General features: G+C 32.8%; 1 protein-coding gene and 1 long non-coding RNA gene across 2 annotated transcripts in view; both read left to right on the forward strand.

The window, feature by feature from the left end:
• dnr1 (E3 ubiquitin-protein ligase defense repressor 1) overlaps positions 1-26115 on the forward strand; it is a 29055-nt gene that overhangs the window by 304 nt on the left and 2636 nt on the right. The window contains exon 2 of the mRNA XM_023156802.2: positions 23847-24049. Coding sequence (XP_023012570.2) covers positions 23847-24049 — 203 coding nt within the window. The remainder of the gene's footprint in view (positions 1-23846; positions 24050-26115) is intronic.
• Positions 3-23142, forward strand: LOC141485147 (uncharacterized). The gene is made up of 2 exons (XR_012467041.1): positions 3-22656; positions 22866-23142. It is a non-coding gene; the product is annotated as an uncharacterized lncRNA (long non-coding RNA).

Here is a 26115-nt window from a genome sequence, read left to right on the forward strand (position 1 = left end):
GAGAATGAACCTTTGTTTTCGTTGTTCCTTACAGGGATTTTAAGGTGACAATGTCACGTTTTGTGTCCTTTGTTCTGATATGTGGAGAGCTTTTAGCACGAAGGCTTTGGCTATAAGGTTCAGATAAATAATGTGTATTAAAGAGAGGAGACAGGTATTTTATATGAAAAGGTTGGCTTGGCTGGAAAATATTCAATTGAAATAATTCAACAATGATGTGCTTCAAAGCTACCAAATCAAAAAAAAAAAACATGTAATAATTCGTTAAAATTGAATATTAGGTACTAGGTACAAAATATAGAATTTTAATGTTCTTGTATAAGTACCTATACTCTGCATAAAGTCGATATGATCAAAAACTGTAAAATAGATATTTTAATAAAGATGAAAAAATTACTCAAAAAATCAATCGTTACTTTTTACTGAAACTGTACAATTTTTATGGATTTTACAGAATTTTGAAAAAAAAAATCTCCAGAGATAACTAGTAGGTATAATTTTACAAACTTTCATAAATAATGGATTTTTACCAAAACTTGTAGGTATTACCTATATCTTCTTTTCATTATGGATTATGACCTGAATTTCTGGTATGAAACGAATTATTGTTACTTGTAAATTGTATTTACCTACCTAGTATTTGATAAAATAGTACTAGAAAAAGAATTAGTTTCTTTGTCAACAAGTTAATAAAGTCATCATCAGGACTATAAAATGGATACTTTCATAGGAATATTACTCACAAGGCCATAACACCCCAATGATTTAACAAAAAAAAATGAGTTTTTCTACAAATGAAATATCTTTTTCAATATGAAAAAAAGTGAATTCATAAAACTTATAACTGATATCAGAACCAAGCCCCTGTTCCTAGTTTTATATTTCTTGTTTTGAAATAAAAATTCGCTAAAGTGATATAATTTTAAATGGTGTCAATGTATTATTCTATCATATTATCACTATATCACTTTTCAATTTCAATTTATTCAATACTTCCAAGCCTACTTTGATAGATACGTTACCTACATCCTTACAAGTTGAATATTCTTTTGTAAAAAACTATAAAAGTAAAATTTTGATTGGTTGGTTTGACTGATCAATCGATAATTTTTTATATCGCTTGTTTTACGAAAAGTGTTCATATTTGACCATAATATTCGGTAGTTTTGAACTAGTTTATGCCAAAATGATATCCAAATGTGTTCGTCATTGAAAAAATTATTGAATAGATGAAAAGGTTAATATGGCAATCACATCACAATCACAAAAAGCAGTGTATCTTTGTTACTTGCATAATAACGAGCATACAAAATGATATCATATCTCCATGAAGTTATCTTCAATAATAAAGAAAATTACCAATGGTCCTCATCTAATTTCGGTCGATGTAATCATGTGAAATTGACAAAAATGATATCACCATGTGAAATCTGGCGAAACACAGTTTATAAAGATATATCCCTGATATACTAGGTTCATCACTCAGTTTATCGCAGGTCAATTTTTTGTTTGTAAAAAATCCCAGTCAGTGTGGTAATCTCTTGACTTGTTAATAATATGATAACCTCCTAGTTAGCCATTTAATATAACAAAGATAAGAAAATTGGTAATTCATTCATTTTTTATGTGGTAATCTCTTTTGGGTCAAATGTTGGGTCAGGTATTAGAAATTCTATGTGGATAAACCGTGAGGGTATTGAATTCAAATATGTTGAAATTGGACTGTGCTTCTTCTCGTATTCGATAAAATGTAATCAAATTTTTCTCGTATTCCTTTTGTTTTTTATCGAAAGAAGCATTCATATCAGTATTTTGTATTTCATTTCCGTGACATACTTTGCAAAATTGATGTAGTATTCTGTTCTTCTGACAGCAGCCATTTTATTATTTTGTTATCTACGTCGAAGAAAAAAACGTATGCTTTCAAACGCATGCAAGGAGAAAATGGAGAGATCTCGGAAAATCCCAATAACAATGATTTATTATCCTCGCTTATTTCCTTTATATCCTTTTCTAAATGGATATCATCGTGGAAACCTAATACAGTCCCATCTTTTATGCAAAATCACCGATGCATATACACCTGGGTTCCTAAATGGAGCCAAATTGAATCGTTTTTGTTGGAATATGTCTTTTACGCGTATTTTTTCATTTTTTATGTTTCTAACGGATGCCATATCAGTGTGTGAAAACGTGTCGATTGATAGCAATTCCTTTTTAAACAGGTGCGTTTCTATGTCGCATTACCACGGTGTTAATGTCAACAGGAAACTGGATAAGGAATTGTTAATTAGTCGAGTCTATTGCCCTGATATTTATACTCGTAAAATAGCGAACATCCCCGGCTTCGCACGTTTATACCAGAGCATATACGTATGCCTGCATTTGGCCATGATGATGGCCCTTAATGAAATTCACTCGCAATTGCAATCTTTCTGCATCATCGCATTGATATCTCAATCTATTTCAAGACGCTGTAGTTTCAATTTTGCAGTAACTCCTAAGATATTGATTTGAATTGTGCGGTATAAAGGATATAACATGCTTAAGGAAATAACAATGTATTTACTTGATAAGGATTGATATCGTATCCGTCTAAATAACTTTCCAATTACCACATTACATGTAACCATTATTTTTAATATCACAATGGCTATTTATTGAAAGAAAGACATATGCCATCACGGACTTTCCTATAGACTTATAAAAAAGAAACAATTCCACACAAACTGTATGAAAATCCGTTTGACGGTTTTTGAGTATATCGCGTTCAGACACACAGACGCGGAAGAAATACTTTGTTTTATGATGTTTAGTGATTCTAAACCATCAAAAATAGTTTTGAGATGTTCTCATACAACTGAAAATGACCCATTAAAGTATTATATTATGTTCAAATTTTGTGGCAAATACTTAGTGGTTAGTATTTCATAAAGAAAGAAGCAAAAGAAAAATTGGTAGGTCCCTTAAGAATATACACCGAATTCTGTTGGATAATTAATTCTCTCACGATTCGTGATTCGTTCAATCGCCTCTCAGATCACTAGATCTAACATATATTTTTTTAGTAATTTGAGGGGTAGTTTGTGGAAAAGAATAAATCCAAAACAAGCACTTTTCCCAAACACCAGAACTGCAATACTCCACTCGACGCGCGTTTCTCCCACTAAGTTGACGTCTTCATGAAATGAAGTAAACAAACGTATCAATTCGAATTATTTATTATTAAAATGCGGCAGGCAGAGTTCAAAGAAATTAGATATTCGATTATTTCTCTTTTCATTGTTGATGCACAATTTGGACCAACTCTTTATTTACACAGTTTTGGAATAAAGTCCAAAATATCTATTTTCGTTGGTGAAATAATTTTGGCACGATTCTCGCTTGGTAGGTTAAACTTCCTAAATTAGTTGTTGGAGATGCATATAATCTGCATAATTCATTTAGTCAGTCAACTATGTTGAGTGGTATTTACTTTTCCTTATCCCTCTTGCAATATTTTTGAAAATATTTTGAATAATAGAACTTTTAGAAGATTCTTAGAACGGTCACAGAATAATACATGAATATTCCAAGATTATTGATGAAGATGAAAACATCAATGAAATATTTTAAAATTTTGACTATATATTATCTGTGTGTTCGACACTTGATATCAGTTCTATTTGAACATAAAAAATCTGATGGAAAAACCTTCGAAAGAATCTGAAAGAATCAAATTAACATTTCTGATAAAAAAATTGACACAGTTCCAAGTTTCACGGCATCTTGTTTGAAAATTCCATACACATATTGTTTGAAGGACATTTTTTGTGGAGAAGTCGATGTATCTCGCTACTTTTCTAAGTTTCGAAAATTTCCAGAATATAAAAAAACGTTTGTAATATAAACCACTGAAGTGGTGGAACCATTGAAGAATAATTATCGTATTCATGAATGTTGCCTACATATTCAATAATCAATGTAAAAAAAATTATATCCTTTGTCAGAACCCAAAAAATTCCCTTCTGAAAACGAAGAGGAATATTTGGTTTTAGAAATGAACTGGTATGATTGGTTAACTTAATTATAGAATTCGTTGGTCGGTGGTTCAAGCCCCAGGCTGAACGATCGATTTTCACTTGCTATCGTCCAACCCGTTTTAGGAATCACACGTTAAAAGGTAAGCCCTCGTTAATCCTTAGTTCGCACAAGTTTCGAATTCTGAGGGTTGTCGTTCGTAGGGGGGTGACGGCTGGTTAATGGAAAAACAGATTTTAAACAGATTTTCAACAGAATTATAGTTCGTCCGTTAAAAGACCAACAAAGCGTTAGTAAGTAGTACTTATTAGGTGATAAGGTAAACATTAGCCTTCTCTCAATATAATATCAATATCTTGACCTGTTATTAAAATCATTCACTAAACGGGTAGGTATTCATTATAGATTCAGCAGGCCTGTATTCTACATACGAAATGACAATTTTGGAAGCTTCCTGTATGCACCTGTATCAACGTTTCCGAGTAACCTGTACGATTTATTCAAATAATGATTATTAAACGCTTTCCAGAAAAGATATTTTCTGAACTATTACATTCCTTGAAAATAAATCCACCTAAAAGAAACGGAACCCAAAACTCATTTGTTTGTCAGAAAAAGGCCCGGGAAAAGTCCCACAAATCATTTCCAACAACCCGAGAGAAAATTACATGGAATTAAATCATTAGAATGAATACAAAGTATTCTTTCCAAGCACGCCAATTATAAATTTAAATAAACACTTCGATTTCCCAACCGATAACCGGTAGCACGTAGACAGAACGGCTGTGACAGATCAATCCGTTCGGGTATCTTCGGTTGAAAAAACATCTGCTTTAACAATAATTGACAATCACCCTTGATTTGTATCATTACCACCCAAACATCTTATGTGCGATATTGCAACATCAATTCGTCTTCATTAGAAAATCCACACGCGACACCTGCTCGAATGTGTTGGCCGAAGAAGCCCGAAGCGGACTCTCGCTGTGGTCTGGCTGGTTGATTATCAGCGTTGCCAGAAGCGAACAAATTTCCTTAGATGAATTTTAATATAACTTGAAATAACTATTTCTTGTTCATATTATGAGAAATCTAGGAAGATTTGAAGCTGTCAAAGGCCGGTCACTGATAATTTACACTGAGGATGTCTCCGATTTTGACTACCTATAAGTTAACAACACAAGGATAAAAATAGCAGTTTTACGACACGTCAGTGTATTACACGTTTTTTGGGAAGAGATATTCTGAATATTTGAAAATAATACTTTGAATTCTGAAAGTACTATGTATTGTATTCTTCATTCAAAAGTTACTGAAAAATCTGTTATCTGTTATTGCCTAGAGAATTCATAAAATAGCATCTGGCAACACTGTTGATTATTCATACATTTCCATCTGATCACGACCACGTTTGCTGAAGTCCAAAGTCCGAACGCAGGTAGGTTAGTCCAAAGTCCAACGTTCAAATTGTTGCACTAAGATAACATATAATTGTTTTTATCGCTAAGGGGACGATCCAAATACCTTCTATTTGAAAAGCAGATAATGAGTGTAGTGGGTACGAAGTTCAAGTTGGTACGATCGTTGAGATCGAGCGTATTTTTTTGTTTGACGTTTCACGGATTCCGGAAAAGACCAGCTTGATCTTTTGCCCAGATCAACGTGGAAGGTCTTGGGTTTTTCATAATAGGTGTTGGATGAAAATATTTGAGCATCTGATTCCTGATGAAAAGTAATATATATTTTATCATCTCCTGCAAAAAATGGGTTTCCTCCTAAATTTCTTTCAATTTGGTTCCACTAGCAGTACTGAAGAATCCTTTCGAAGTTTGGAGAGTCCTAAAAGACCATCATGTATATCAAAATACTCATGATTTTTTATATCTCTGATTATAAGTTAACGGGTCTGTAGTAATAAATAAAATTCTTCTTTCTTTTTTTCTCAAATAACTTCACTTCCATAGTTTTTTATTGTCCCAATATTCTTTTTTTTTTGCTAGTTCGTTAGGTATACATTTTCTCATTTCTTAGCGTGCTTCCCAAGATTCTTATACCTAGTTTTTCCCTTTTCATTTGCAAAGGAATCAAAAGCAATTAATTTTCTGGTCACAACTTTTATTTTATCAGTGCTGTTTCATTTGTATTTTTTCTGTTAAAGTACTATCTGTATAGATTCAGAAGTTTCGTCATCTTCTTAGAATGCTCTACAGAATTCATCTACTACTACCACTACATCGCTGGCTCTTTTTTCTCTGGATTGTTTTAATGATTTCAACCATTATTGTTATTTTTTTAAATATTAGCGGACTCGGGTTGATCCACTTTTGTGGATGCCTCTTTTACTTCTATCGCCTTGCTAATATATGTTTCTTTGCATTTTTTTGATTTTTTTTTAAATCTTTCAAGCCAGCAGATCATCATTAGGGTTGTTAGTGAGTATTCGGAGAGTTTGGAACTAACTAGTTCTACAGATTACGAAAACAAACCACCGAAACATAAGGCATTGAACTTCACAAAGGAAAAAATGTTGGGGTGAACGGATTTAGGAATATGTAAATGCAGGAACTTTCAACTACTTTTTTTTCACTTTTACTTTAATCATTTCATCAAATGAAAACTAAATTTTCCAGAGACGGATTTGACTTTGAAAGAGCAGACTGCCTGTCTCATGATGAGTAGGTAAACAACGATATTAAAAACGAATTTGGAACAATTATGTTCCATATTTATGTAAATTCAAATGACGCTACGAACTCAACAAAGAGCGCAAGGAAATGAGTGTTTACGATAAGATATTTTTAATCTTCTTCCTTCCATATTTATAATACAAACTTGGTTCATATAAATATCTTTCGTCGGATATAGAATGTAACATTTCTTTGCCACAAATGAAATAACCAGGAAAGGAATTTATGGCAAAAATATAACAATCTGCACTGATAGCAGACATGCCCTAAAAGCCTTGAACAGACAACGTGTTATCTAAGGGGTAGTACTGCCACCAAGATTTAGCCAGGAGGACAACTCCTTGGAAGGATGTTCAATGGGTCACATGTGGCCTAAGTGCCACCCTCCCTACTTCACAGATACAGAATCTTCTTCCTTCCATATTTATAATACAAACTTGGTTCATATAAATATCATTTCTTCATGTCTTAACTTAATGAAAAATAATAAAAAGGTGATATTACTAGAGAATTGTGTGTTTTGGGGATTAGACTCAAGAACACATACAAGAAAGAATGATAATTTGTTTTTTGTTCTACATTTTCACACTTCGGCGTGAATGGAAATTAATATTTGGGTTTTTTTTACATCTGCAAAGTACAAAGGATTCATTATCAAACAAGACCATCATTATTATAGAAAAAGGATAAAATTATCAGACCCCCATGTTCAGGAAGTTCATGAAATAAATTTCCCTTCGCGATGAATAATATAAAGGTGTATGCAAATGATGAAATATTGTGTTACAAAACGGGTCCTTAGGTTAGAAATTTGGCCATTTTAGCTTGTCTAATAGAGAACCCTGATCCACCCTGATTCCAAAATTAATTTTAGACGTGCTGGGTTTATCTGATTAAAAATTCATAAGTTTCGTCTTCGGAGAGCTTGTAAACTTTCAATGGATGGTCTTACTGCTGTTATTTTGCCTAAAATTATTATTAGTTACCGAAATAGACTCGACTTTATGTTTAATTTACCATTGTATACATGTAATCGGTATAATTTTATGTGATGTTATCTTATTTACACAGTTTTATATATAAAACGAAAGGATAAAAGTATGTTCAGGAAATTCATAGCGTTGTTTTAACGACTTTTTTATAGACCACAGTTGCATGGTTTGAAATTTGCCGTTGCTGACGGTGGTAGAAGCTCTATCAAATATACGGTTCAACTGAAAACTGAAATGTGTTCTACGAAACGTATTGCTTTGGAAGATTTACAAGATTGTATGAAGATGGAGAAGTAGAAAGTCAAAACCTTTCTTGCCCAAAAATCAATCTCCCCTAAAAATATACTGCTATCAATTTGAAAAAAATATCAAATTTATGTGGCCTGGAAATATTTCTGTAAATCACCAAATTTGTACAATGTTGAATTTATTCTTTACCCAAGGTTGAGCGTAAATTTGCTTATTGATTACAAAACGTTTATCTGTTCTTATGAATAATATATTTATGAAATTGTTTACTGGTGGCGAAGAATTGATAATTGCCTTTGTTATATTTTTGTAGTATAATATAATTAGGTATATTTGCTTTTGTAAAGATAACATTGCTCAAAAGTGAGTGCAGGCAGAAAACAAATCTGAGAAAAATGCATATTTGGAAATGAGGTCAATTTACACCATCATTTTATAATATTCAATTCAGTAAATTTTTTGTTAGTCTAAACATTATTGTTTAATTAGCACACTTCGATAATTTTCAATCGATATCGGTTTCAAAGGTTTGCGTAATTGATAAATTGTCAAAAATACTGACGACGTAAGGAAAAAGTTTTCGAACTTTGAACCCATATGATATACCTATCTATCTATACTAATATAAATGTGAAAGTTTGTAAGGATGGGTCTATGTATGTATGTTTGTGGCACTTTGACGCCTAAACGACTGAACGGATTTAGATGATACTTTACATAAATACAGCTTATCCTTTAGGCTAACAAATAGGCTATAATTTACAAGGGTTTTGTGTTATTTTCGTCATAATATTACGATAAGTTTCAAGTGAGTCGGAAAAATTCTTGCTCCCTGAGAGCTATTTTGGCGTGTGCTGCTTATATCGTTGGGAGTTATATGCAGATAATGTACCGTAAGATTGTTTATCTTAAATATTTCTAAATAAAAGTCCGCAATAGCATATATCTACCTCTTATGTGGTAGCCACTATATGCAAAATACTGAGACATAAACGTAATTAAATTGGATACTTTTTTTACAATACACATTTTAGATTATCTGTCAAATTATTATAACAATTGTCATTTTAATTATTTAGTATATATAAACGTTGACTTTACACTAAACAATTTGGACGAATTATTTGAAAGTTTTAATGGTAATGTTAACTTGACGCAACGCAGTAAGTCATTATGCGTCGCGTCTTCTGTAAGACGACGGGTGACGATGTGCGGGGTAGAGAGGAGGTCTAAGCAATGAAGCGCCATCGCCGAGAACGCGGGCAGACGTCGTTGACGGTTGTATTAGTTTTGCGAATTTCTTTATTGGTAACTTAATTCGATTCTTGAAGCTATTGATTACTTTGTGCAGTTGGCATATTTTTTTAGTTACTGTATTTTTAAATTAAAAATATAAATTACTATCAGTTGCCCGCTCTTATATTAACGTACGACCGAAGCTACTGGACCTAGAATCTTGAAATATGCAGGTAGTTTTTTTGTATACCGTAAATAAGCATCACGAAAGAAATCAGGAATTTCCACCCCTAAGGGGAAAAATAGGGGATCAAAGATTGCATCGAATTTCGTCAGTTTTGAAGTTGGAAACCTGAAGTTTTACGTTTAAAAAATGTTGTAACTATTTGTTTAAAATGGTCTGTCACGAAACCTAATGTGACAAACCAAATTCTACGCGAGCGAAGCCGCGGACAACGACTAGTCATTTACAAATATTCGAGAGTTTTAAAAAATCGACGAGTAAGCTCAAATTTTGCATGAAAACACTTTCCTAAACTTTTTAGATACATATAAAATTCAAGCGATATCAAAGTTAACGGTCTTCAGATTTTTTCTGTTGACAGATCTGTAAAAAACTAATATTTCGAACTCCCTGACCCCCATGAATGCTGTGTAGTCGAGTGTACGGTTTACATCATTTCTTTATGATGACGTTTTTTCTGATTTTGGAACCGACTAACACAAAAAAACAGAATATCGACTGAACATGCACATCCTCGCATGCACCAGAGATACCAAAGTTTATTCTCACTGATAAGATTGCATTCGTGTTTGTTATTAGCATCATTTGGCCTATTAACAAAGGAACTATCCCAGTTCGACAATAAAACGCAGTGTGTGTTGCGTCGCAGTATTTCCTTTTATTGTCAGTTTCATATTTTACCAAACAGAACATTATTTATCCACGTGCTTGAATATTTCATTCCTATACGAACATTCTCTCAAGGGCATTTCGTGGAATACTTCAGCGGGTACTAATACATTTCATAGATGCTACAAAAAGATAGTTTTCACGATGATAGAAAAGATGGTTAGCGGCTAAAAATCTTTTCATTATCGGCAAGTTAGAAGTAGGTGACATCTATATTTGATAGTGGGAACCGCTATAATAGTGAACCAATTTTTTCATTATTTTATATGAGAACTGATTTTGAGGAGGAGAGGAACGATATAATCAAATTCAACAGATTGTCAGTTGTCAAAGCAAATCACAAAAGACATCCTTGAACTGTTACACTTATTAGCATAGTCTGCTATTATTTATACCCTGCAATGTAGATTTTTTGTCGTCGTTTATATCTCAATGAAAAGTAGTAAACATATTTTGCAAGGACTCACGAACTCAAACGAATCGACAGATGAGCGTGTTGAAAAACATTGTTTTGTTCTCTCGATAAGATATGGAGTTCCATGATTGTATTGTTTTCTCAGTTAAAAAAAAAATACTGCGTCGTATTGTTTCTATTTTTGGAAAATTATCCCATTTATTCATATTTGGAATAATATAATCATTAAAAAAATAATTAGCGACCTTCCTCATTTAAATACATTCCATGCCTACATCCTGTAATGAATTTTCCCTGCCTTGAATGAACAACAGATCATTTGCTATTTTGTTTTCGAAAGCCGTTATAAATAGTGTAATGTTGTTAATGGAAATTTATTTTTAGATAAGTTTTTGTATATGAGTAAGTGGACGGTTTTGTCTGTATTATTGTATTAGCGGTCTCTTTTCTCAGACCTCAACAACGTATTTTTCAAAATCTATTATCAATGCTTGCAAATTCAACTCGAAATTCCAAACATCAGTTTGCAAAAGTTTCATTTGTTGAACTATTTTCATGAAGCCACAATGAACCCTCGCGGGTTGTAGCTGACACACTCACTTCGAAATCACTTGTCATTGTTTCACACACCATATGGCAGCTAATTTTTTAACCACTATTTTAAAAAGTGCAGCACTCCTCGTCGATAAGGATTTTTTTCTGAGTTAGCTTTCCTAAGCTTTTGTATTCATTTTTTTTGTTATCGTGATTATTTATTGTAACAACAACGCATTGTAGCCAACTCCTATACAATGTTTTCCAAAAAAAACCATTTATCAGATATGATGACTCGCCTGAAGAAGCTATTGTATAGCGAAATACGTGTTGCGTTTTTGTAAAACTGTTTAGTGAAAATCTCACAATAAAGTGTTTATTGAATACCATAGATTTTCATTACAAAATATGTAAATTGACCTTCACTACATATTTATAAAACACTGTCAAATTCCTTTGATTGACAAAACAATTCACTATATATTTTTCTTCATCAGTAGATCTACAGAAAAGTTCGCGATGGTATATGTCTATATTTCAAGGATAGCTTACTTTTATCTATTACTTTATCCAAATATTGGTCACATATAAATCGGAAATTGCGAAGCTATTTAGCCGGATATGATATTAATCGTTATCAAATTAAATATATATTATAAATGCCCTTCACCCCGTACAAATTAATATCTTATGAATTATCACAAAATTGAATATCATAGTGAAGATGAATCATAAAGCCACAATTTGTACAATATTCAAGTGATCAGATCCAAAAGAAAGCCACTATAATTTCGATTGAACATTATAGGTTAGTTCGTTTGACTTAGTCTCAGACTAGCTTGGTCGCAGGTTGCATATGAGAATATACCCTTTCATTTTGGATATATTTCTCCTGTCTATTGAAAAAATTATCGAGAGAAATCCAGATAGCTTTGTTAATAGTACCATCTTGTATTCGAATATACTTCTTAGCATCATATCACTTGATGGAACGATCAACATTTTTTGTGTCTGGCCATCAGAAAGAAACAAAACAAAAATTAATTTTGTGATAACCGTTAATATTCATTTTGTCTTCGTGTCGGCCTTGCGAAAATGGAAAATGTAAAATTCGTGGCGGCGTTACCCAACGTTTACGTAATTGTCTCGGCGCCCCCCGAGTCTACGCTTCCAGCTATGACAAATAACCTGGGTCCAAAGTCCATGTTCTCGGTACTCGACGATCGGCTGTGAGAATTGCGGGCCTGATCACGCTCACGTCTCCACTAGAAGCGTGGCTTCTAATTACTCCAGTCAAAATAGACATATCCAATAATATTGTTCCTCATCGAAACACATTTGTGACAGAGCATGTCGGGAAAAGTAACTTTTGATAGAAAATTGTAACTTTTGAATGAGTCGCACTTAAAGCGCAGCATTTCGCGTCGACAAAACAAATAACAGACTTGTGAAAATGTTCTTTGATCGTCGGTACGTTAAGTCTCAGTTATGATACGTCAACTGTCAGTTTTGATACGTCAACTGTCAGTTCTGGTGAGCAAACTGACGTTGAAAGTTTTTCACAATGTAACAAAATGGATAAAAACATTATTTTAAACATCAAAAAGTAACATTTTGTTACTAAATGAACGCCAGGAACAACACTCATTTACAATAATCCTAATAGAGCTGAGCATTGGGTATGAATGAAAAGTTCCCACCCATTTGATAAGTGCAAAAAAATGTATTACAACCCAAAAGTCAAATACAGTTGAAACAATGAAAAATACACAAGCGTCATCAATTTGTGCATCTTTCAATGAGGAACTATTTTTATTTTTGACATTCCCTTGAAAGTAACAGCATGTTTCAATTCCATAAAATTCTTCGGCACTGTATCAATTATTTTGTAAAAGCATAATACTTTATATTCAACAATTTATTTTTTAACTCAGATATCTAGGAAATAAAATATTCAAGTATGCAGAACATTAGAATTCCAATTTGAGATTAACATTTATAAACAGAATAAACAATGTACTTTACTCTGAAATGTGAAATTGCTGCAATTCATTACTTGTGAAAAAACTATTTGTGTGTAAATGTAAAAGACTTCAAACCGTAGAAACTGCAATAAACAACATTGAATTGTCAAAACGATAGTAATACGTCATCAATTCGGGGCGACCTTGAAGTGGGCGATTCGACCGCTGACAGGATCCATGAAGAACCATAGTCACAAACATTCAGATATAGATTTTTACATTTATCAATTGTGTTATTCTTTCATAAATGTAAAAGACAACTCTTCATAATGACTATAAAAACCCAAACGGTATTCTTCAATGAACCGATGTAATAATTATGTATCAAAAAGTGTTTTCATGCGCAACTTTCTCTTAGATCCGAAACTATCCCAGATGTAAAAACGTATACCTAGAATATATCAATCAATCATATATGTTTACGCTTCGACAGATATAATAACTTATACCCAGAATATATTAATAAATCAATGAATTTATATCTGTTTACACTTCGACAGATATAACCAAATATTGAGACCTCATAACAATAGATTGTAAATATTAAACTGCCTGCTTTTCAACCACACACACAACACCCTTTATCTACTTCCACTGTAGAGATTTTGAGGGATTTTTTGTTGAAATAACAAAATGAAGATTCCAAAAAAAATTTGAATACAAAATGTCACTTTGAAAATTCTTTTGTGGAGTTTTATACCGTCAGCTTGTAGCGCTGAAAACTTGTAGGTCCTTGTAGGTCCCAGTATAAAAATTTAAAAAATTGTCGAATTTAGATTTCGACTCCCGTTTGTATAGCTATCTCTACCGAATGTAAGCAATCATCAAAACAAGAGCTTTTTCTGATAAAATGCAAATGTAAACTGTTTTGTCATCGATTTTCATCTGTAAAAGTAAATGACGCTTTATAAAAGTATGTTTTTTTTTCGCGTTATTTAATTTTTTTTCAATCCTTCGTTGCTCCAATTCTGTCACAAAAGATGACAAAATATCTGTCCTGAAGAGGACAATTCCTAGAACAGAAACCTTAACATCATACTTATATACCACACTTACAACACCTGGTACAAAACATTCACTGAACGCATTTGAATTGGTTAAGAATTGGATTGAAATATTTTATTCCACTCCAACATTAATACTATCAAAACCCCTCTATACAAAAACATTTACCAAAACGTATTTGAATTGGTTAACAATAAGATCCAATTTTTTCCGAAATAAACAATAATTCATTCCACTTTCACTTTATCAGTAGTATACCACGTTGAAAAAATGTCGACAAGTACACTGACAAGTAGCTACACTTATTCATATGTGGGTCAAAATTTGTATATACATATATTATGTAAAAGACGATTTCTTCAACTTTTGAAATGGCGAAATATCAATAATGGTGATTAGTATAAAAAAAGTACATATGAGAACCATTTTTGTAGACAGTTGCATGATTTACAACATTTATCCCACCTACTTTCACGATAGCACTTACCGTTAACGAGAAAAATGCAAAGAATCGGTCTTTGTTTTTTGATATTTTTTTATCCCGCGCAGGACCAGTGAGGACTTTTGATATTTTATTAATAACAGTATATTTAAGACCTGTACCAATTTTCAGCTTTATACGTATACTTGTCAGCCACCCACATAACTTCGCTTATTTTCATTGGCCTACTAATCTCTTCCAAACGAGAGAGCATGCCGCCACCGCGTTGCTTTCTGTTAGACTTTGCCCGACTGTGGCCGTTCAACGCCCACTTGATGCCCCGCGTGGAATTTCTCTTGTTTGTTGACGGTCTTCAAATATTCGCCACAATGGAACATCGCTGCTGCGTGATTCTATTGTTTTGAAGCGGTTTCTGTTGGTTAATCCAGACTTTACTTTACGTTTTCCTCTTATTAATTGCAGAAATGACAAAGGAATGAATTGTACTCCATTTGCAGCGGGTTTTACGAAAGAAACTTGCTAGTCGGTTCGTAAAGTCGAGGTTATGTTCAGATGTGGAACTGCAGGTGTTATTATTATTTCTGGAATTCTTTAAAAACAGTGAACGTTTTTTTTTTGCACCGGAAAATCCAGTTTTATATGTCCATTCGTATGAACATAGATAAGGATATCCAATTGTGGAATTTTTGTTACATTCTGTATAAGTATGTCATCAGGTTATATCTTTTTTAGTATAAAAATACTTCAAATATTGAGTAGAGTATCTGAATATTAGATATTGTTCACATTTTCTATTCATTTCATTTCAAGATTTGTTTTTATTGAACCTACTAGAATATAGTGGCTTTTCATATACTTTCGTAAAAGTGATCAATTTTGTGGATTCGTACGGGTCATAAAGACGATAGTTGGCCTTTTCATTGGTATAGCTATGTTTTTACTGTGTCTGCAGTAAAATTCAAATGCACATAATCTTTAAAAGATTATTCTGCGAATGAAGCAGAATTTTCCTCGACATTTTCAGTTCATGACAAGGAAACAGCAGGGATTAACATTGAAAACAACAATAGGGAAAATGGGAAAGTTGAATCAATTTTCGTAAATAAAATATCAAATGAATATACTTAAATCTAAAACAATAATTTCAATACATAATTTCAAATTCAGTATTCATTTCATAGAAATGGAAAACAAGTACCTATTATTCAATCTTTAGCTTCAGTTGAAAATGATAAACTAGCACAGAACGCTAAAAACAGGAAATCAAATAGGTATGTTTGTTGGAATTGATCCGAACAACCTAACTTTTCAATGAACATTTGCTTCAATCTTTGAAATTACACTAATACTGAATTTCATTCAAAAAACGTCAGTACTTTTATTAAATATTCGAAAAAAACATATTTTATGTTCCATATTTCAACTTGGATACCTGGCAATATAAATTTTCCTATATGAGGAACATTAGACGGATACATTCCCAAATTGAGGTTAAAAATACGAAATTTACTCACTGTGAAATGCCTACAGTGTATTAGGTGTGAAAACAACTTTTGGTGTAGTACAAAAGAAGTGATACCTTTTCAATAAAAAACATATAAACAATGTAAACTGTCGAACGAAATTAAATAAATTGGGACGACTCAAAACTCAGATTGTTCTGCTATATGCCTTCGATGCACTGAGTGCAAGTTATCATCCATATCGTTTTTCATTTGAAGAGGAAAAGGATGCAGTATGAAAGTATGTGTTTTATCGCGTATTTTGATGATGACGTAATGCATACTTCAATGGTCCCAACTGTTTAATTTCAAATCACAGTGGACGTGACGTCATCGTTCAAACCGCCAAGATTAATTCACTTGAATTATATAGGATAAAGAAATTCAATATGAATATATTCATTACGAATCAGAGTCGAAGTAATGAAGATATTCGATAAAAATACTCTAAAATAATATAATTTTCTATCTTTCTTTGAAAATTCAATGATTCCTCTCCTGCTGACATCAACTTGGTTGATGTCTCCTCGAGAAGAGTGTTGCACTTCTGGTGTGTGGGAGCATTGTTTGAATGAAACTTCAAATGTTTCATTCAGATACACTTTCATGTTGATAATATTTTTTTCCGAACACGTGCGGCTGTAATAAACTACTTTGCGAAAGAACTTTTTGTTTTTCAAAACTCAAATTTATCATCATGATCATCTATCGCTTTATCAAACATACTTGAAACTTTGATTCAATGGAAGGCTCTTCCTAACAATTAACAAAATTTCGTTTGTCATTAACATAATGATGTTTGTTGTTTTCCTCAAACTTACCGCTAAAGGTCAACCAATCTATATTTCCATATATACGTAAATAGGTTATGTTTTGCATAGGAATCATTTGCATTTTTCGATGAATAAGCTGGCGGTTACAAAATTGTTCTCGTCATGTAAGTGAAACACCTCAAGAAGGCCGAATCTCTTTATTGAGTTTAAATTGTCGAACATTTTGAAGATACTCAATAAGGAAGTTGGCGGCTTGTTTTTTAAATGTCGAATGAACTGTTTGATTTTCGTTATTTTTCTGATGCACCGCATTATTTTGTAAGAAGTCCTGGTAAAGTGCAGATCAGATCATCTATTTTATGCAGTGATAATAATTTTGAATATTAAAACGATATACAGCTTGTCAAATCTAGAAGAGACTTGAGAATTCTGTCTCTCTCGTTCTCTCTCTCTCTCTCTCTCTTCCTAATATTTGACAAGCTGTAACTATAATTATTTTCCTCAATGCATGATACTGATGATACAGTTGAGGATTAGGTAGCCTTTACAGAGTATTACAATTGAACGATTCAATGCAGTAGCCCTATTTAATATGATGGGTATTCACCGCTGGAAACATCAACAAGTTTTTTGAGTTTACATTATCGTTTCTTCTCGGAAGATATATCCCTCACCACCAAGTAAAATTTTGCTTTTAAGCAAACGCTTTCATGTATAATAATTCAAGATCCTTCGACCTAAGGTCTCTTGATTTTATCGACACTTAGTCATTTGCTTGGTTAAATTTCGAAAAAGTTTTCGAATTTACATATGAAATGTTTGTTTGAAAGTGGTTGACATCACCAAAAAAAAATCTTCAGCGGAATGGTTACTCCAGAGCGATGGTGGAACATATTTTTGGATAGAAAACAGCATGAGCCTAACAAACTGATCTTCCTCTTGAAGATGATCACTTGGTGATCGAAACACGTGCGTGGTGTTGAAATAATGGTTTGGTGTTGGGAAAAAACTCCAGATCTTCAAGAGGAAGATCAAACTGATCTTCCTCTTGAAGATGATCACTTTGGTGATCGAAACACGTGTTGAAGTATTAAAATATCGGTTTGGTGTTGGGAAAAAACTCCAGTAATATACATAACCTATAATGTTATTCAATTTCTCGTCGAATGCAAAAAATACGAACACAGCTTTGAGAGGGTTCGTGAATTTGCAGAAACCTACAAATTTTATGACAAAATAATGAACATTTTTGACATTGAGTACTTTGTAGTACTAGTTTATGCGAGAATATTACTATTTTTATGGTATCAAATGTGTGTGTGGTAATCCGAAAAATTTTGTCATTTGATCAGTCTGGAAAGAGCAGATGTTTCTTAAATAGATTGCCGATTTTTGGGGTCAATTGCAAATACCCCGCAAAGCGATAACCTCCAGAGAAGTGATATACGATAAATAAAACCTTCACTTGAGCTTATAATTTGTTCCAAATTTCCCGTTACAATGTTTACTGATAAGGATGCGCGGTGATATTATCGAGAAACATATACAATTTCAACATAAATAGAACGAGATAAAATATTACAGATCCTAATTCAATGTTAAAAAAGCAAAGAAAGGTGTCGTAAATATATGTTATTTTTCACGTTCAGGCAAACACATATATTAAAGAACCACACTCTCTTCGCATGATCACTTAATTATAAGTTGTCATTTAACAAAAACGTGATGTTCAGATTTAGCCGCAGCAAATTCTGCTGCTAGGTAGAAATAGGAAATGAACTTTGTATCCATAGGCGTGGAATTATGCATCCAATGTATCTGTGTTGCTAAGGCGGATACTTTTTATAACACTTTTTATGAGGAAGCTCTAATGAGAGGTGGAAGAGGTTGAATATAGTGAGAAGTAAACAACAATTTAATATGGATGAGACTGCGAATTAAAAAAATAGGATAACTTGCGAAATTAGATCACGAACATCAGATTTGTAGAAGATCCTGTTTCAGTATTTTGTATCAGACTGCATGAAATTGCACAAATATTGAAATGTGAAACTATAGACTTCGTCATAAAATTCTCGATTATTAGGTATATTTGTAAACATTTGTTTACTGAATAACTCTGAAGACTGTATCTTGTATGAATGTCTGTCTCGCATATAATTCTGTTTTTCCGTTAACCAGAGCTGTCGCCCCCCTACGAACGGTAACTCTCAAAATTCGAAACTTGTGCGAGCTGAGAACTAACGAGATCTTACCTTTTAACGTGTGATTCCTAACACGGGTTAGTATAAACCGGGGAAGTAGGTTATTCGCCGCTGTCTATGAGAGTGTACAGGAGAATCCGAGGCAGTCGATTTCGCGTCGCCCACAAGAACTCGTCAGCGATGAGGCCCATTTCTGGATCAATGGGTACCTACATGAACAAACAAAATTGTCGAATTTGTTACGATACCAATCCATATGAATGAGGTTCAAGATCCAAAGCATCCCGAGAAAGTCAATGTTTGGTATGGGTTTACCCAATACCAAATACCAATACCAAATGCCTACTATACGTATCACTTATTTTTGAACCGCAGAAACGTAACAATTTCTGTATCTCTGAACATGTATGAAAACAAGAAAGAACATCAGGTTAAAGAAGAGCACATATCTAACATTGAGATACTAAGTAACGGTGAACGGTGCATATAATACTGGGTTCTATCTTCTAGACTTTTCATTATGTGTCGTAGGATATTGAAATATGATTGTGACGGAATATTAAAACTTTGCATAACGGCTTCTACAGAAATTCGATATTATGATAGTAACTATAGCCTAACTCTACTAAAACAACTCAAATTAATAATATTAACCAATTAAAACTTACCAATGCGATGAACACATATTAAGTAAGAGACTCTGATTCACATAACTTCATGAAAATAAGACAATTAAGACTCCTCTTTGAATAGATACCAACAGTGTATTTACTTATGATATCCAGAAACCTCAAGGTCATGATCGAAATTTATTCGTATGTTATTAAATTTTAATGATGTCGAAAAAAATACGCAATGTATTGGTGATGCATCTAGCCCGTCAAGTAGGTTGGCTATTGTTGACAAATACGAGTCTAGTCATTTACGTACTCAATTCATAACTCATAATTTTGAGCCATACTCAAGAGATATTACTCTGGCAAATGTAAAGTTTGTTATGAAGCAGACAATATTTGAGGTGATGTGCAAAATGACAGTATTTTTTATATTTTCCTCTATATTTTCTTGTACATGAGCGGCTTATTTCAATGTATCAATTGATTTTTAGAGAGTCCCATTGACTTCATTTCTAAATATTCTCTCAACTTCAACACAGCATATAAAAATTTACTAACTTCAGAGGCCCCAAAAAGCGTGTATTTTCAGTTGCTTTTTCATATACTGACCTCAAAGAAACAGAATACAGAATATATTTTTATAATACTTAAATATCTCCAGACTTATTGGAGAAAAATTACACACATTCACACAATGATTAGTGGGAAATGAACGACAATATCTACCAAGTAACAAAGTAAGATATTTTGAACAGAAAGACACATTTTCCTTGATGAAAAACTGTCATTACGAAACTGAGACGCGGAAGCAGCCGATATAAAATGTCGTAGAAGTAAATTACGTTGTTTTTCATTTCGTCCGCGTTCGGCGCTTTTCATCTGTCGGAAAACTCGGATAAAGACCGCAACGTATTGGCGTGATTTTTCAGGCTTCAGAACCAACTGGTAATCTTCGAGGCGTGATAATGCATCCAGAGATTAGTTCTTTTTCCATCCCCTGCTTAGAGATTCTTTATTCACTGAGGCGCGCCGGCATACTTTGTTATTTAAGGATGATCCGAATTCCACATAGTGGGATTATGTTGGGTAAGGAAAGGGCACGGTGGCTCATTGCTAGTGATAAAAACATTGCAGTAAATGAGAAGAAAACACTGGTGATGTACCAGAGAACCAGCAGTGCTTCAAAGGTTATACTGGTGCCAAATCATGAAAAAGGCACAGGACTAAGTCATTTCGAAGAATTACTGGACGTAACAGACTATTCAAACTTTCCTTAAATAGGTCACATTACGGTTAGAACTTGCACTTTGTGGCTATACACAATAACGTCTCGAAAAAAAATGTACAATAACGACTCGAAAAAAAAAATTGGAACAGATTATGTCGAAAAAAAGTAACATTTGACAGAAAGGCTGCATTTAGTGCTGCGAGGTTGGTAACATTAGCTGATTTATCTTTGAGAGCTAGCTGACGTGTCAAAAGTTACAGAAGACGTGAGATAATGCTCGCCAATGGTCGGTTTTGAACGTTAACGGTCAGTTATGATACGTCAACTGTCAGTTTTGATATACGTCACGTGTCAGTTCTGATGCCTAAACTGTCAAAACGTAACATTTTATTACTGAAGTAACGCCAGGAACAACATTGGTATCAGACCCAGGACAGAGATATCAACCTGTCAGCTCTATGCGACTCATTTCAAAATTTTTTGATGGTGTAGGTTTGTGGAAAAATCAGGAAAAAATAATGATAAACTCTTTACGGTATTTTTGGCAAAAATGGTTTGATGCAAATCTGCAACACTATGAAAATTGCTCGTTGACTCGTTGGTTTATTACTAATGAAGTAGGTAGTAGTTTTTAAATTGTGAATAAAGATTTGGTGAATCATTCATGGAATGACACAAACGAACACTTCTCTTTCCATATTTATAATCCGTTTGTATCCTTTACAATATGAAATCTTGGCATCTTTGTCGATTTGACTAGTATTTTATCCCGTGCGAGCTTAAATCAAGTAGTAGTGGACTTGACTCAGATATATGTCATACTCCAAAAAAAAATTATCAAGTATTGTGTAAAAATTATCGTTGGTTTACTTGTTCTAGTAATTCATCTGTGAAAAAATATTTGAAATAATTGTAGAGAATTTCCAAATCTAACAATTGTTGAGGAAGAACCTTGTTTTATATTGTCAACATCATCTTATTCAGTATCATCATCAGCTTTTCTGTCATCATCAGAGTGCAGATCCACTAAACTATGCCCAATTGTCAGCAATCTCAGGTTATTTGCTAGCTGAAACTCACACAAAATATTCACATCAGATAGAAAATGTCATGGTGTTGCCACTTTTTTTTTATCGACATCCAATTTTTTTCATTGTAATATATTAGCAATAACATTGTTAGTACGAAATATATATTCCTTATGCTGTTTATTTTCATGTTATATTGCAAATGTTCACAGAAATATCAAGTAAACACTCTATTTGTCTCGCTATAGTGACAATAATGACAACTTTCCCCAATTTCCTAACCTCTCCTGATGCCACCTGATAAATCTATTGTTGCAAATTTGCAACACTATGAAACACGAAGATTAAGTTAAGATTTCAACTTTTTTTTAAACAAATTTCATTATTTTTTGGAATCCTTGTGAATAATATCAGAAGTGATATTTGTCTCAAAGAAAATAAGTTGAAAAGTCAACAGTTTTTTTACATTCCTCCCCCTTCTGTTCTTCTTGATACTGTACACTACAAAAATGAAAACTTTCTATATCCACCTTTGATCTCTTCTTTATTTAGAACGAGTTTTTGCTGTCTCCGTTAGTATAACACGTTTTGTCATGCAATACAGAAAGCAAATGAATCGAATTTCGAAAGGTCCTTGCAAACGAAATGTTTCACGCTTGGCTCGAGCTAAAATTAGCAAGTATCCCAGTTAACTGACACTTCAATGTTGTAAACATAAATAAAAACCCAAAACATAATACCCATAAATTATACAAAAATAACAAGCCTTTATCGATTCCCATTCCAAGTAAGTGAAGTTCAATGGTCTTACATTGCGTTGTAATAATAAAGTATGTGGATTGGTTTGTTGAGACTGTATGTATGCAATCACTAATACGTGGGGTTCAATGAGGTTTGTTTTTGCTCAATGTTGAGACAAACATATTGAAGGTGCATGCTGCGTTTGAGTTCTGATTTATTTATGTTGGGATTGTTCCAGAGTGTTTTTGGTTGCAGGTTGATACTACTGCACATTGTGTAAAAATAAATGAAGAAATAATGTATGTTTTGACATAAGCAATTTGTATGGAGATGTACAGGGCCGGACTTGACCATCCAGGCGCCTCAGTCACTTAAATGACACCTTGTAACATATAATAATACGTATATAGGTAATATAAATATACGTATAGTAATTATAACTTTAATTCAAGACGACGAAATATTTGATGAAAAATTAATACAAAAAAAATAATGTAAGCAATACTAGCGAAATAAACAACCTTCACTTCGATGTTAAGTTTTTTTCACTAATCATTGACTGTACAAAACTATAGATAATGCCGTTCTGCCTCGGATTTGACTGGCCTTTTTGCTGAACAAACTGAATACTATTTACCACATATTATAATAATAAAGTTTGAAGATGGAGAATTGTTTTATTTTTACTGATATTAAGTGTGGTCGATATAAATATAATCACGAACCTAACCTATGATTTAATTCACGTTTCTCACCAACCTTTCTGGTTGGTAGAAATATTACTTGGTAGACTAAATTGTTGGATATAAAAACAAATCTAGCTGGTACACCTAATATAAAAACAAATTGATGGTCAATCCACAGGTTCACCACACCCAACTGGTGGAAATAAAAACGTACCCTTTGTGTTACATTCATGGATTTATTCTCATTGTAGGCTAAGTTGGATTACAAGTTATATTTTGTTTTATTGAATACATTTCTTCATACATACTTCATGTGGATCATGCAAGGCCGTTGTGGTCTCTAGACTCAGGTCATCAATATACCCATTAGTATAAACAACAAAAGCAATATCTATGAAGAAAATATATAAAATAAATTTCACTTATTTTGTAACTTATTTGAAACACCCTTATAGACAAACTATATTGAACATCTTCAAGGGTAATTTTCATTGCATGTGATATTTGCGTGTTTTGAGCAATAGATGAATGGTTTTTTCTCTTGTTTAAGGTATGCGAGTATTTGGGCATCTCCAACGAATCTGACTATTTCGGCCTCAAATACGAAAACAATAAGGGGGAGGAATTGTGGCTGAATTTGCGGAATCCAATAGACAGGCAAGTCCACTGCCATGGACCAACGAATCCATTGAGACTGGCTCTCAGAGTGAAATTTTGGGTGCCCCCACATTTATTACTGCAAGAAACGACTAGGTGAGTTCGAAACTATCTAAACGTTTTCTCGTAGAAAATGGGGTGGTAAGCAAACATTGAAATTTTTTATGGTCGAACTCTTAGTTCTCAGTCTAAGGAAGCTTTTCCATAAGTTAATCTCATAAATTTTAGATATAATATAGTTTTGCAGTTATATAAGAATATATTTACATGTAGTCTAATGAATTAGGAAATATTGGAATGATGAATGTCACCAAAACGTGTGAATTCTTTCAACATTTGTATCAGTTTCAAGTGAAAAAGCAATGTTTTGTAATACCACTCTGTTCAAAAAATAAGGTGAAATTTTATTTTTTCTCAAAAAATATTTAGTTATTCATCAATTTCTATTTTGTCCCCTCTATCATTGAAAATAAAAATGATATTGTTAGGACATGGCGATTCGATAAAAGCACTGTTTTGTGTAAGGCCTTTTATTGAATGAAACATGAATGATCATATGAGATCACGAGACAAACAATTTGGAAAATGACAAAGGCAGCTCAAACCCTCTGCGAGTAAATTGCGATATCAAGTCATAAAAACCGATTGGTTATACCATATGGAGGTTATACCATATGGAATTATTTGAGAATAACAAGCCTAGTGAACAATAATTCTTCAAAGGTGTAGATAACATATTTGCCTTGGCCCATAATAAGTGTAATTGAAAATCAAATGCTACATTATTTGAATGATGAGAGGTTATAATTTATTGTGATTAAAGTTCAAATTAAATTAACCGTTTACTCAGTTTTTAATTTCATCTATTATAAGGAGTACATTTTATTTTACATTCATGTCATGTCACAAACAGTAGATATTTATTATATTCATTCTCTACCAGTACAAATGCAATTAGTATCAGCACTTGAAATGAATGCCTAATTAACTTGAACACTAATGAAATTAGAACCATCTAGAACTAATACTTAGCTTTCTGAAAATCAATTCACGATACATCTTCATCTGAAATGACATTCACTGCAAAATGTTGATTGTTCAAATACTGTAATCGCGAAATTAATGTTTATTTTACCAATTTGCAAGTTTTTACTATATTTAGGACCATTAGTTTTTTATTAAAGTGAACGTCTCAAGGAATCGGTGTATTTTCAACTTTGTATTTCAGAATATATAAATAATACATTGTATAAACCGATAAGAATATATATTATTTTTTATTGATTTCAATGAAATAATGGTTACTTCTTTTCGAGTTTATAAGTTCAACCCCGCCCCTTGCCACGGTCATGAACTTGTCCTGTCGTCAACATACCTCATATTTATGATGAAGTAGGATGTCTCTAGACCTAGACAATGCTCGAGTAATAGCGTTTTTGAAGAAATAATTTTTCCTATTGAATTGCAAATTGAATAAGTTTTTTGCGAATTTCATTTCGCCTTGCAACTAACTGAGTCTTTGTTTTATTCAAACATTTCAAGACCAGTCACAAAGGAATATTTACCCACGGATGATAATTTTGGTATCTGCTTTTATAAGGTCAATCGTTTTAATGAACTGGTTGAACTGGTGTATATTTGTTGATAGAGCGCCTTTTTTGAAATTGATTAACATTCGCTTATACATATTTATGAGAATTTTACAAAGGCGTATTACCAACACTAGGAATTACATACAATGTACAGAATTAACAGTAGTAGAAGAAACGGCAATAGTTTTACGGACATTTAAAAAAAAAATTATAAGAGTGTCCAATAAATAGATTTTATACAGATTACTTACTAAATTAAAAATGATCTTTAAAAGGTAACAATTGTTTAACTCTTTGTGATATGCTTACATATGCCTTGAAGTTTTCTCGTTATTATAAAAATGTCAGTTAACAGTTTTGAAACCTAACAGTCAACAATTTTAATATCTGTGATGTGTGTAATATGTAGTTTAAGGAAAACTAGTTCTGCAAGAAGTAAAATTTTACTTAAACTTTTGCTAAAAACTACAAAAATTTCGGTGATACAATCTATCATTATAACTTTATTGGAAGAGATACATGATTTAAAAAGTAACTTTTAGATTGAGAAGTTGTCTCCCGATAAATCGA

This window comes from Leptinotarsa decemlineata, unplaced genomic scaffold, assembly GCF_025532065.1.
Source record: "Leptinotarsa decemlineata unplaced genomic scaffold, Ldec_3_MD MMD2_tig00026307_RagTag_RagTag, whole genome shotgun sequence".
NCBI classification, from domain to species: domain Eukaryota; kingdom Metazoa; phylum Arthropoda; class Insecta; order Coleoptera; family Chrysomelidae; genus Leptinotarsa; species Leptinotarsa decemlineata.